Source organism: Larus michahellis, chromosome 1 (assembly GCF_964199755.1).
Source record: "Larus michahellis chromosome 1, bLarMic1.1, whole genome shotgun sequence".
NCBI lineage: Eukaryota > Metazoa > Chordata > Aves > Charadriiformes > Laridae > Larus > Larus michahellis.
This window is the reverse complement of record NC_133896.1, coordinates 98,304,019-98,317,565: the sequence shown is the minus strand read 5'-3', so window position 1 is coordinate 98,317,565 and position 13,547 is coordinate 98,304,019. Positions and strand designations below refer to the sequence as shown.

Sequence of the window (13,547 nt, the reverse complement as noted above, 5' to 3'; positions counted from 1 at the left end):
TGTTTGGAAAACACAGTCTCTCTGTCAAATGCATCTTAAACAGAGTGTGAGATACAGACCAGAAGTGTGATGCATGAACAACATTTTGTGACAATCACTTGGAAATGCCGATGGAAGTAAAGTTGTGAGTGAGATCTCCCGGGTTTAGGGAATGCGAAGTTTAGTGGCTGTACTCTGAAGTTTAACAATTCAGACAAGTCACACCTGTAGTAGTAAAAGTGGGTCCAAGGCATGGGGTTTCAGGCTAACACATTGCAGTTCATGTTGTTTATATCTTAGCATAACAACTAGCACTCTTCCAGACACTATCTAGGCAGGGTAAAGGGAATAAAACAGAAAAGAAACCGTTCCCAGCAGACAATAGGCAGGAGAACACTGTTTTGGAGGGGAGAGAGTGTTTCGCTGGATGATGTGGGCCCTGCAGCAGAAGTCCTCCTATTTGTGATTGCAGGATAACTGTGACGGAAAGGGACCTCAAGAGGTCTCTGGTACAGCCCCCTGCTCAAAGTAAGGTCAGCCATGAGGTTGGACGAGGCTGCTCAGGTCTTCATTCAGTTGAATCTTGAAAACCTTCAGGGATGGAGCCTGTATAGCCTCACCAGGCAACCTGCTCTACTGCCTCACTGTTCTCGTAGCGGAAAAGGTTTTCTTTATAACCCTCTGAACAGCAGTCCTGCCCTCAGGCTTGGTGAGAGTGTGCTCTGTTGCCTCCTCCAAGTCACTGATAAAGATGTTAAGCAGGATGGGTCCCAGGGTAGACCTTAGTTACAGTGCTCTGCTCGTAATGGGCACCCGGCAGAGTATAACCCTTTAACCACTACTCTCTGAGCTTGTTAAACCACCAGATTTTTACCCATCCAGTTGTGTGTCCATCCAGACCATAACATCCTAATTTGGATAAAGATATGTACAAAGAGCTTTTATTTACCTTGCTAACTCCAAAGTCAGAATGAGAGCTTGAAAGAAATTGGAAGAAATACATTGCAAGGAGGCACTTCAAAGAGTAAGGTCAAACAAGGCTCTCAAGTAGAAGAAACTGTACGAGAGACTGTCCAGGGTAAGAGTGGATATGGAAGTGTCAAGATAGGCCAGTAGCTTGAACGGAACAAATTGGGCACAGGTGCAGTGACTAAGCCTGGTAATGCAGGGTACAAAATGATATTATAATGAACCCATAATCACAAACCATGTACCAGAAATTTTTCACACGCCAGGTGACAGGTCTTCCCAGAGGTTTTAAAGCTTTTCCCTCCCACGTGGGATTTCTACCCTGCTTAAAGGGAGAAATGCTTCACCTGCCTTTGAAATGCTGCCTTTTCTGCATGGAAAGACAGGAGTATCTGAACTGTGTAAGACATTCTTTTCCAAGCATAAAAAATGGAGTGAAGTCACTATTGGAAATAGAAGGGCAGTATAGGAGTCCATGTGCAGCTGGGATGGAAACGCAAGACATCAGTAACCCCAAACATTTACATTAGGATTTACATTGCTCTGGATGCCAATCTGCAAGGCAGAGAGACAAAGCTGTTCCCAGTTGTCAAGACGACATCTGAGAGAAGCAGAACTGTCAACAACAAAAGAGGTCAGAGAAGATTTCTGTTATCTCTCTGAAAATACATACAATATTAGAGGAGTAAGAGAAATTGGAAGAACTGCTTAAAAGTTACAGTGAGCTTCCCTCAGAGGGAAGAGCCTGGGCAGGTATGTAAATAAACCCCCAGGCAGAGAACATCTGTGGGCTGGAAAGGGGGCAGATGAATGTTCAAAGACTTAGTTACAGAGTTCCTGTCATTTAAAATACTTAAAAATAATAATAAAAAGAAATTATTTTCCTCCTGGCTGCAAGGAGACTGAAGGATGCAAAGCAAGGCCCTGCTGTTGTGTTTGGCCAGTAGCCAGCCAGCCAAGTAAGACCAAAAGGCAAGTAAACAGTTTGTATGCATCTCCATGGGAAGTTTACTTCAAAGCTGAGTTCTGGAAACAAGGATTCAAGCACAGATTTCCCCCCCCCCCTCCATTTTCTTATTTATTCTTTTTTAAAGTACAGGTGGGTTGTTCTTTTTGTCAGTGAGAATAGTTGGATTAGTAGCCCTGGAGCATAAAATAGTGAGTTCTGTTACGCAGAATGGACAGGAGCAATATGAGCTTTCTCACCGTCTGCTACTGTGCTTCTGTCTCAATTTAGAGAAATCACACCTGGGGACATTGAGAAGCTTGGGATGCGGAGCTCATTTTTCCATAGTCTCTGTGAGGTTGCCAGCACCAGTTGTGATACTGCATTTGGGTGAGGCCACCTATTTTTTGGTTTGAACTATGATCCGTAGCTTATTTTGACTTTGGTCTTCAAACAGCCTTGAGAGAGGGATCAAATCGTATGCAGTACAAATACAAAAATCCAGCTTGTCAGCCAGAGGATATTCTTTGTGAGGTAACTGGCAGTAGGTTCACTCCTGTAAGTCATTGTGGCAAAACTGCATGGCATAGAGATGCTCCTATTCCTGTAAATCTGCTGGATTTATAGTGAGAGCTATACCACCACCTTTGAAATGTTGTTCCACTTTGGAGACTTCTGTCACAGTTTCCAGCATAGCTAGGCTGTTGCTGGTACCCAGACCTGTTCATTTAGGGCTAGCTACTGTGTTGTGCTCTTCAGCATAACTGTGCCCTCATCCTTAGCCATGGGTCCTCAAGAATCCTGTTATCAGGAAAAAATTTGCTTAGCCCCATAAAACACAGTTAACTTTTTCTCAGACAAGGTTTTTGATGGGCCAGTCATCCAGAGATGTTTATAGGGGCTGCTGGGGAAAAGAGGCTAAGAGGTTTGGTTTCAGCTTGAACTCACCAGCATGAATACGGGCATCTCCGGCTATAGCGGCAGCAGTAAAATTGCCATTCACGGTCAAGCACAGATGGAAAATACTGACTCTGGAAACCAGCCACCAGCCCATTGTTTGAGCAGGTTTGATACCTAAGAAAGAGGAGAAAGAAGAGAACACATAAGGAAAACATGATATTAGATCCCTGATAGTTTCAAGCATTTCTAAAAACAGAATTAAACATTTTGGTTCAGGGTGGAAGCTAAGGACTTGGCTTTGTATAGAGAAGCACTGTATGCACTTGCTTTGTATTGAGTAACCATTTTGTATAAGAAAGCAGCAGTAGTTAACTAATAATGTCTTAATATTTGTGTGTCATTTAAAAGTATTTAAACTGTTTTTAAGTATTTAATCATTCCAGTATGCTAATCAGGTAAGAAGATTGTTCTGGTGTTGACATTCTTAATTGTTTACAAATCATAAGACTGACTTCAAAATAGTCTGTTAATACTTTTATCTTTGACTGTTGGTATTTGGGCATTTAGGGTTCACTGGAGGAATTTTTTCAACTGCTTTTCTACAAAAAAGAAGCCTTAGAAACTCTTTTGTAAGAGAAGTTCAGCAATTCATTTTATTCTATTTCTTTGTCAATTACCTGTCTCCAGGAGAAGGCACTCTTAATTCAAAATATTATAGGTGTGTGATGAAGTCATGATTTGATAACAATCACATGAGGAAAACTGAGACTCAGATGTTATGAAATTATAAGACTCACATCAATTTTATGACTGGATTTTCAAAAGAAAAATCTGATGCTTCATGCTTTCTGCGTACTCAGGACTTCTGTCACACATGTAAATCACTACCTTCAAGAAGAACAGACATGGTCTCTAAGCATGCAGATATATGCTTCTCTTTCTGCACACCCTACAAGCATCTGGACACTGATACCCAAAGCAATTCAAGTGATAATCAGTTTGAATAGCTTGCTTCCTGAGGACTAAAGACAAGGAGAGTGTGAAAACAGACAGCTCATTAACTCAGGTGTTGAGTGCTCATTCTCTCAAGCACCCTTCTAGCGTCATTGTTTCCCTATTGGATAAAATTACAGGAATTCAGCTTCTTCCATTTCCTTTTCTTTCTTTTTCCTTCATCAAGGAAAACTGGCAACCTAGAGCTGTAGCAAAACCTTCCTTGTGATACCATAAAATCAAATACATTGATGTATGCAAAAGGCACTTTCAGAAGTAGCTTTATGATTAACAAATAAAAAAAAAAATTTCCCTAGTTTCATTCAATGACCTCATAGTTTATTTTAGTGAGCCTGGAGTTCCCAGGAGGGAAAACACATCGTCCAGCAGAGTTTGGTGTTTCGAAAGTCATTCAGTTGTGCATACAGGTGTTAGTGCTTGCAAAGCATAAGGCTCAGAAGCTGAAAAACTGACCAATTTTGACCAGTGCAGGGATGAATTCCTCTCCCCAACTTTCAGCTTCATCCTTTGAAGCAGGGGTCTCTTCTGGATGTCCCTTCCACCGTCTTTCGTTGTTGAGACAAGATTATTTACATTTGTTTGTATCCCCGCATCTCCCACGTTGCTGGGGCCACACATACTTGCTGTGTTTTGTGAGACTCTTCTGAGGACCTTCAGAGTTAAGCAGTGATGGGGACTCTGAGTTGCTATGGTATCACACCAAGTAAGGCAGTTTGGCTCACACTCAGAGGATTTCAGCAGGACTTTGATAGGAAGTTGCTCTGTTTTTTGGCACATAGGCCATGGGAACATATGGCTAAGACTCTGTGTAAACATATTGGATAGCTGCAGATGATTGGTGTTACCCTGATGGAAGAAAGGTTGATACACAGAAATATAGGGAATGGTTGTACCTGTTGCAAGATGAGCACTTTTCTGCATTAATCTGTGTAAAGTAGAACCAAACCTGTGTCTCTTCATCTTCTTCTGCCTCTCGCCTTTCCCAGTTACATGCGTTTCTACTGCTTGAGTCCTTGTGCCCCTGGGAGATTTTCTAGCTCTTTTGCATGGGTGCAATAACAGGAGCATTTAATTCCTCCTTTTCCTTTGCACTTCCTCTCAGAGGCTTGGCATTCCCCTGCAATTTCCCATTCCCACCTATCGGCATCTGATATTCCTTCCCATAGTTGTCTTTGCAGGAGGTTCTTCCTTCCCTTTTCTCTCCCCACCTGCTCACATTCAGTCTGGGAAGTTCTGTATCTTTCCCACTCTCTTTCCTCTACAACAGTTTTTATTTTCTTGACACATTCACTAATACACTCCAATTTTGATGAAAAGATTAATCTTGAGAGAGACATCATTGATGGACCCTTCTCTCTATGGTGGATTGAAAAAAATCTAGCTAACATAACACTCTCATGTTTATATGCGTACATATTTGGGAACCAAACTTTAGGAAGGTTTGGTTATTTTTGATCCTGATTCTATCTTCTCATTAAAAGTTTGTTTAAATAAAAGTAATATTTGGAGTTGCCTTAAAAATTTCTTAGATGGAGAGTATAACTGAACATAAGTCATGTCTTATAATTAAAATTGCCATTTTATTTTAAAAACATTCAAAGTAAAATTTGAAATATACTTTTAAGCTCATGTTCACTTCTCCCTCTCTACTTCTGTCTCACGCACAAAATCCTGCAATTTGTTTTTCAAGCTCAATATTGGGTTCAGAGAAAGAAAGATAATAGTGACGTTGAAGAATTTTTCATTATCTTTGAGATAACACAAGATTTTTTCACCTGATCTTTCTAATTTTCAAGTCAAAGCCAGATATTTCTCCAAAATTGAAGGGATGCTCTCAGAAATTGGAATGCTTATTTGTGAGCTCATATAAAATCTTTTCTTCTCTTTCCTTTTCCCAGTTGGCTTCTTTCCTACAAGCAGAAAGTAGTTCTTCAAGGGAAACAAACAACCCCAACCCCACACCTTTTTAGTCAGATGCTCTATGCACTAATCTGAAAACAACACTTAATATGTGAGGATTTCTTCCTTCTCTGTTGAATTCATTACTCCTGTCACAGCAAATCCTTCAAACCAGTATGGTGAATAAAAACTTTGATTTATGGCCAAGTAAAAAAGATGCCTTTTTCAGTAGACCCACTCTGTAGCACTTTTGTTATAGAGGATAATTCAGCATTTGGAACTAATGTTACTGGGTTCTCCTGACTCATGAAATCCTGACATTGCTAAGAAGAGAGGAAGATAGATACCTTTTAGGTGAATGCATAAGAGCATGAGAAACCAGCTGGGACTGTGTGGGATTAAACTTGGCAAAGGATAGGTTGTTTTGTTTTTCTAGTTGGCTCAAGTTGCAATACATGAAGAGTTGCCTTTTGGATCTGGTACTGGGAGAAGAGGAGGTGAGCTGGCTGGTAGATGGAGGAGTGGGAAGATTGGTGATGGTGAGGGTCAGGTGCTGTTGAATGGGAAGTTGCCCTTCCCTTCCCTCATTTACATCTGTTCGAAATGACTGCAGTATTTCATAGAAACTAAGTAAACTATGCAGCCTTATACTGGGTGGAGTTTTGTGTAGTGACAGGTGTACGCTAGCTGAGACTTTCCACATCCTGCTGCAATTGCTGTGGAAAGCCCCTCCTTTGCTGACCCTTTTTCTGATCTGTTTAATGGGTGTTGTAGAGCTGAGTTCTATCAGGATAAGCAACCAAAGTGTGCATCTGTGTTGTTGGTTTAGTTCAGCTCAGGACTGCTTTCTGTGTTCACCAGTGAGCATTTTATTTGTGAGACCAAACTAAAGCTGGTCTGAAACAAACTCACTCAAAATGCATATGTGGATTTTGTGCCCATGCACGAGCTGTTTTGTCCTACAGATACACTTAAATTGTGCTACATTATTTGCAAACATTTATATAGCCTCAGTGACCAAGTGTGTACCTCATTGACTCAAAGTTGCCTGCCACACTGGAGGCAAATACGGCTTGCAACAGCGTGATTGTTTTGTGCAATGTCACCAGTTGTAGTGACATAAGCTTGACAATGGATTTGCCTACATAATTACGCCTACGTCTTATTTTTGCTCTTTGCTAGACAAAGCCCCAGAGTGCTCTGCCCCATCTAATGCTGGTGCTGTGTTGTAAACCTGTCTCCGAGGTCCCTCAGAAACATCAGGAATTAGCCTGAGCAGCGTGTTGTCCTGAGGATGACAACCCAAAGAGGAAGCCTGTTCACTACAAATCCTCTCAGGGAAGCCCAAGTCAAGATGCACCGAGTGGTGCTGTTAGAGCCTACATTGAGCCCCTGCCACACCAACCAGTCACACTCCCTGAAGCTCTATGGAAATGTGCAGAGTCTGACACACAGCTCAGTAGTCACTGGGTCATGCTGCATTAAGGGCGATTTGTTCCTTATAACAGGGTAACCTGGCAGTGTCATTCTACGTACCTCAAAAAAATCCTTCTGTTTTGCTGTAGACCAGATGGCTCCTGTAAATTAATTACTTTAAAGCCATCTCTCTGGAGCCTGTCAGAGGAGAATGGATCTATATATTATGGAGATATGCCAGACATGGCAAACTGACCTAAGAGAAATAATGCCGCGTGCTTTCATCTGCAGTCCTCCCTGGAGTGCCTACGGACAGCGGTGGCCTAAACTCCCACAGCAAGACCATGGTTAGAGAGTGGGAGGCATTTTTTAATGGGACAATGGATGCATTTTTCCTGGAGTGTTGTTTCAACAAAACCTGTTACTTTCAATATCCAAAACTTAATTTCCTTTTGGTACGGATGTGAAGGGGAGGCCCTGTCCTGCTCTCCTGAGTTGTTTTTGTGGAGTTTCCTCCTCTGTGTAGTTTGGTTAGTTGCATGATGAAAGCTGATTTAATGCTCAGTCTGTTACACATGAGTGGGGAGAGATAACTGGCTGAGGGCAGGCTCAGGACACTTGAAGCACTGGCACTCAGACGAAGGGAATGACTTTTCCATGTTTGATCAGGCAGTGCCAGTCTCCAATGGCCACTTCTATGAGGAGTCTCCCCTATCTGTTGTGGGGTGGCAAAACGTGTCATCGTGACTTCCACATGCCAAAGAAAGAAAAAGCTATCTTTTTCTTTCATGTGGGGGTAAGTTATGACTTACTTTCTCCTCCCTGCCAAAGGGAAGGCAAGGCCCTAATCACTCTGTTGATTTCTTCCTGACAGGTGCTGATGAGGCCTCCCTGTCTACAGAAACACCCCTCTTCTCACATGCTCCCACTGGACTCAGTCAATTACAGCTATTCTAAGAGCTTGCACACTATCCCTTTAACGTAAACCTAGGACTTTGAAGAAAATTAACTTGTTTGTGTAGACAGCTCAAATGGGAATATTTCGAAAGGGCAGCTTGACTGTTGGGTTTGGGTAATACAGCCTCAGATTTGAGACTTGTGATTGGTCAGGGACTGAGAACAAAAGCAGTTCCTTGTAGATGTGCCAGCGCCTGAACAGGAGGCTCCTGCAGACACTTCCTTTGCTATTGTCTTTGCACCCAGTTTGTGGGAAACAGAGTTGTGTGCCTACTTAAAGGATCTGCGTGCGGGTGTTTGTGCACTTAAAGAGAAGGCAAAGGAGAGAGAGAATGGGAGTGGGGAGGGAGAATCTAGATATTTGTTTTTTCCAAGTCCCATACAAACACTTTTTCAGAAGTCTAAACAAGGAAAAGAGGCAATAAACAGGCATTAAATATCACTCGGCTGGAAATGTTTCTGCTTTTTGCCTTATGGGTAACTGGGAGTATATTAGGGAGATGGCGTGGTTCCATCCGTATTATGTGGTGTAAACCAAATATTTTCTCCTGGAAGGAAGAGTTGCTTGTCTTTCACTTGCAAGCTTTTGTTCATTTGTTTGTTTGATCCCTGTTCTTTGGGACTTTCAGGCAAGAAAAATAGTTTTTCTTGAGAACCTTGTTAAAAGACTGATCTGTAGAGACAACTCTGTAGTATTCAGTGAAGTGTGAAGAACAGTCTCACCTGCAACTACTCAGACCTTACCTTTTCTTAGGTGGTGAAATATTTACCCAAGGTCAAACTTCCTCCAGAACAAATGGAGCTAAAAACATAAGCTTTATTCTGTCTGAAAAGGCAGAATTCCTTGGGATGTTGCAGCATATAAATAATCAGAAGGCGTGTATAAAATCAGGGGATGTCCTGAAGACTTATCACTGCTCCAGACAGGAGTATTTCCAAATCATCCAGGAACAAATTCTGCTGCTAGTATTGAACAGCATCTTGGTTAGCAGATAGTCTTTGCAGAGGCAGTAGAGCCAGCAGTAAGGTGTGAGACAGATTCCACAAAGCCTTTGTAACTTTAAATATATACACAGATTAATGAAGGTGAAAAGGCATCACTGTTCATCTCATCTGATCTCTTGCCAAAATTTTCTCTATGAGTCTTGTAACATGTTTGCAGGCTTCTCATGTCCATTCAGCAAAACATAAAAGAAAATGCTCTCTTCATAATTGCATGTACCCGTATGCTTAACTTCAGGGGTATGTTTATTAAAGAAAGCACTTGTTGTTAGATGTATTCTGAAGTGCCAGTAGGTAATTCTAGGCAACTGTCAGAGGCGATTGGTTTTCATGAGTCTGCTTCTGGAGAGAGAAGGGGTGCCCCAGAGGGCAGTTTTTAGAGTACCTGTTTCTCTCCATTGACATTGAAAGGGGGCAGAGGTCATAAATTAGGCATCGTGATTAGATGCCCAACGTGGATCTGTGTCATTGCCCTCATTCTGTTGAATAATTTTTTCCTAGCTGTAAGATGCAAGTCTTACAAGTTTAATCCTAGAAGTGCAGATAATACCTAGTGTTAGTGTATAAAACAAACTATAACAAAACCAGCTCTGCCAGCGGTTCCCTGCTGCCCTCCAGTCCCCCCAACTCTCCCATTCCTATGGTCCCCACATTCATTTTTGCCTTTTCCCTCTAAGTGATAATGGACAAATAAAATAATGAGTTAGATACTCTTTATGCTCTCTGCTTTATATTCCCACTTCATTTTCTCTCTAAAGCTTTTCTTGGTTTGTTTTCTTTTCTAAAGAAAACTCTCTTGGGTTTGTCTCTGTTGTGCAGCTGCACAACAGTGAGGAATGGTGATTTGTGAAATGCCATAGACATCATTTGTCAGAGGTCATTTTTTTGGTGTTTCTGCCAGACTGGAGTTTCTGGGACACGGCTGAGAAACTGGAGGGAGTTCAGAGGGGAGCTGTGTGTATGATCAGCACTTGCTTATGAGTGTTGGGATATAGAACTTCCAAAAGAGAACTAGAACGGAGATGTGTTCATCCTAAAAGGAAAAGCATGGGTGAAGGTGTGCAGGTGAGGGAAAGGCATAGCTGCTACCTATTAATAAGTTAAAGAGATTTTACAAAGAATGCAGTGTGCTTGTTCTCATAACTCAGTGAATGTAGAGCAAAGAATAAAAAGCCTCAATTACAGCAGAGGAAATGTAACTTAAATTTTAGGAAAAACTTGGCAGCTTTGTAGTTATTGGTGGTACAAGCCATTGAATCTCCCTGGATGTGATGTGCAAGGTGAGACAAAATACCCTGTGAGGCAGAGCCAAAGAAGGAATATTAAAGTCCATCCTACAAGGGTGGGGAATGGACTAGTGAGTCCAGCAGAGTGCTGTGTTGCTCGCCAACAGATTGGATCGTCAGGAGATCAGCAGGGAAACAGAGGTGGCCAAACAGGAACTAATGGTACAGATTGTGGTCCCACTTGATTACTGAGTGAATCTCTTTAGAACTGGGGATGGCTCCAAATAGCACTGAGCTGGGCATGGGAGAGAGAGAAAAGAGAGGCAGCTATGAGAAGTAAGGCTGTCAAGATAGGTGTGGGACTGTCAAATCCACGGCTACATCTGTGCCGTCACATTAATTTGAGGTTTGAGTTTGCACTCAGACACTCCAGGCTGTCTGCCTGCTGCCCCACACTTTCACTCCAGTCTGGGATGAGCCTGCTGGGTTCTTGGGCAGTAGCGTCTGGGCGCAGTGAAGGATATGCTGTCTTACAGCAAGCCTCTCTTCATGAAGCGCTGTAGGTACAACCGGCCTTGGGTGCAGAAAACTGCAGAACACAACCAGGCACAGCTAGGTAAGACATATGGAAATAGCTCAAGTAATTAGGAGCCCAGATTCACCTTTGCAAAGAGGTGTGTGTTCCGTAATCACTTTGGTGTATTCCTCCCTCCCCCAGAAACAGATAGAAGGTGGGCTAGCGAAGAAATAACTCCAAAAGCCAGAAGAGTGAAACAGAGTTAAACACATTAAAGAGGGGTTGGAAAAGAAAACCATTTTGAGAAAAGATAGGGTTGGCAGTTGGAAAAAATGTAGGCAAGAAAGGGGACAAAGTGGAAAGATTTTTTTAAGAGATGAAGGAAATAAGAGTCAGATAATACACCATGGATGTAGTCATGCTAAGCATATGGAGCATGGTGATGAATGTGGCCCCAAGGTTAGATAGCAGAAGAAAATGTTCTGTATAGACTTACACAGTATCCTGTTTGTGAGAAGTGAACTTGAGCAATTGCTGCCTGGGATTTTTAGAAAGAGAATAATCATTTTATTTTGAACAATAGAAAGGTCTAATTAAAAATTAGACTATGCAATAAGTAGAAATTGCATCAATGTATGAAAAATGAAGAAGTCACGCAGTATTATCACAGTGTATTCTTTCTGCCTGTTTTGCAGCCCTCCCCCTTTCTCTTCAGTTCTTATTCCAAAATTAAGTATAGGGTCAATCTTCTTTTCCTTAGCAATTGCATCAGCCATAGGAATGTATCACGTGGTAAGTGAAGGAGTATGAATAATTCAGAACAAAATTTTGAATCATTTAAAAAGCAGAAGCTTCACATTTCATTGTTAGCCTGTTCCCATATAACATGAAATCTGCAAAAATCACATTGCAATTTCTGGAGCAAAACATTTTAAAGTATTTGAAAATATTCTTGCATTCATTTCATTCAATCCAAAGAATATTTCAAACTCAGAGTTATCCAAAACTGTGTTTCATGTTTCATGAAAAAAATCAGAAGATAACTAAATACTGGGTATGTGCTGCATAAACATGAAACACCATACATATTTCCAGAAATTATTGTGGCTATTTGCCTCTAAGGCTGTTGGAAAATGTAACATTTAGTTAACCAAAACTGACTGTATTAGGGAATTAACATGATCTTCTGCTATCATTATCATGTATATATATGTCACCATCATCGCTCACTAGTGTGGATTTTTGGCTTCTGAAATACCAGCACAACTAGAAAACAGCCTTTGGCTGGGCCTAAGCCAAAAAGCTTAGCAACAAAAACACAAAGAGAAAAGCCAGTGCAATACAGAGAAGAATTTCTTTTTTTCTAGTGATAAGAGCAGGATATCAGAGTGAGGAGTTTTACAATTTGTTCCCCGGTTTAGTTACTGATTAGTGTGTGGCCTTTCAAGAGGGACTTTATCCTCTTCTGGCTGAAGGTTCATGCTCATTTTACTCATCTGTGAAACAACAATAGCAAGACCGAATCACTTTGCAGCTGAGGTTGTGAGTGACCAAACGACATAGCATTTCTAAAGCACACTAAGACCCTCCAGCAAGAAATTGCTCCAAGGAAGGAAAATGCGATGCTGATCACCTCACATGCATGCACCATGATAATGAGTCTCAGGCAGTTGTTCAGGGCAGCGAAGCCCCTGGTTATGATGGCATTAATACACGTTTGCATTGCTCTGACCGTAGTATTAGCACCCACATTCCACAGGGGGTATCCTACCATTCAGTTCCCGCCCTGTTGATCTCTTCCCACCAGCACTCTGTCGGCTCACCGAGGCTCTGGGCCGCTGGCATGCAGGCGTAGTTCCACAGTCTGTCCGAACCTTCCTTCTTGCTGAAAACACTCCTGACGGCCACAATCACCTGCCCATGTGGGCACTGGAAGTTGAAACCCTGGCGGTACACGTTAACCCATTCATCATTATCTCCGTAGTTATAGGGGCCATAGTAATAGTCACCGTACTGGCCCCATGCCACGGTCACCAGAGGCAGGAATGCACAGAGAAGGATGAGGTCCATCCTGAGAATGTTCCTGGCTTAGAAATGCCCCACTGGTTTGTTGCGCTGGCCCTTTTATATCGCTTCTCACATTTGGCTTCCAGATGTTATGCTTCCAGATCCAAGTGCAATGTGTCATTGCTTAGCAAACCTTCTCTGAGTTACAGACACGTCCAATTACTTTTAAGGTGGAATTCTGCAAGTACAGTAAGTCTGCAAGCCGTAAGAGCAGGGGCTTCCCACCACCACAAACCATCTGTGATCCCTTGCTGCAGAGCTACTGTATAGAGCCAGATACACATTGTAGTACAACTGTCACAGACATCCCACTTTTATCCGCAAGGAAGCAGTTACATTTGAAAACTACTTTGTTTTAAATTAAAGCTCTATTTGAAGCTACCATTTTCCATCATTAGTAACATGCAACAAAATGCGATCATGTGTGTGTCTCCCTACCCTCTTTTCCCTAAATATGCATGACATGATTTTGCCAGTCCCTAGAAAGAAGGGAACTGGGCAAGGGGGGCGGAATTCACTGCTCCCGTTGTAAAAAATCCTTTAGACATTTTGGGTAGGCTTGGTTGGAGGGGAGGTGGAGCTGGAATGACTGAGACTCCGTCTTGGCATGGAAACAGCCCACCCTGAGAAGCAGGGCATCGGCGTCTTCCATGCA

At 42.1% G+C, this 13,547-nt stretch overlaps 1 protein-coding gene across 1 annotated transcript in view; it reads right to left on the bottom strand.

Moving 5' to 3' along the window:
* Nucleotides 1-13,032, bottom strand: part of DPT (dermatopontin) — a 28,346-nt gene extending 15,314 nt beyond the window's left edge. Inside the window, exons 1-2 of the mRNA XM_074595139.1 lie at nucleotides 12,597-13,032; nucleotides 2,843-2,968 (exon numbers count right to left, since the gene is read on the bottom strand). Of these exons, the coding sequence (XP_074451240.1) occupies nucleotides 2,843-2,968; nucleotides 12,597-12,895 (425 nt within the window). The 5' untranslated portion in view covers nucleotides 12,896-13,032. The remainder of the gene's footprint in view (nucleotides 1-2,842; nucleotides 2,969-12,596) is intronic.
* Nucleotides 13,033-13,547: the final 515 nt, after the last annotated feature.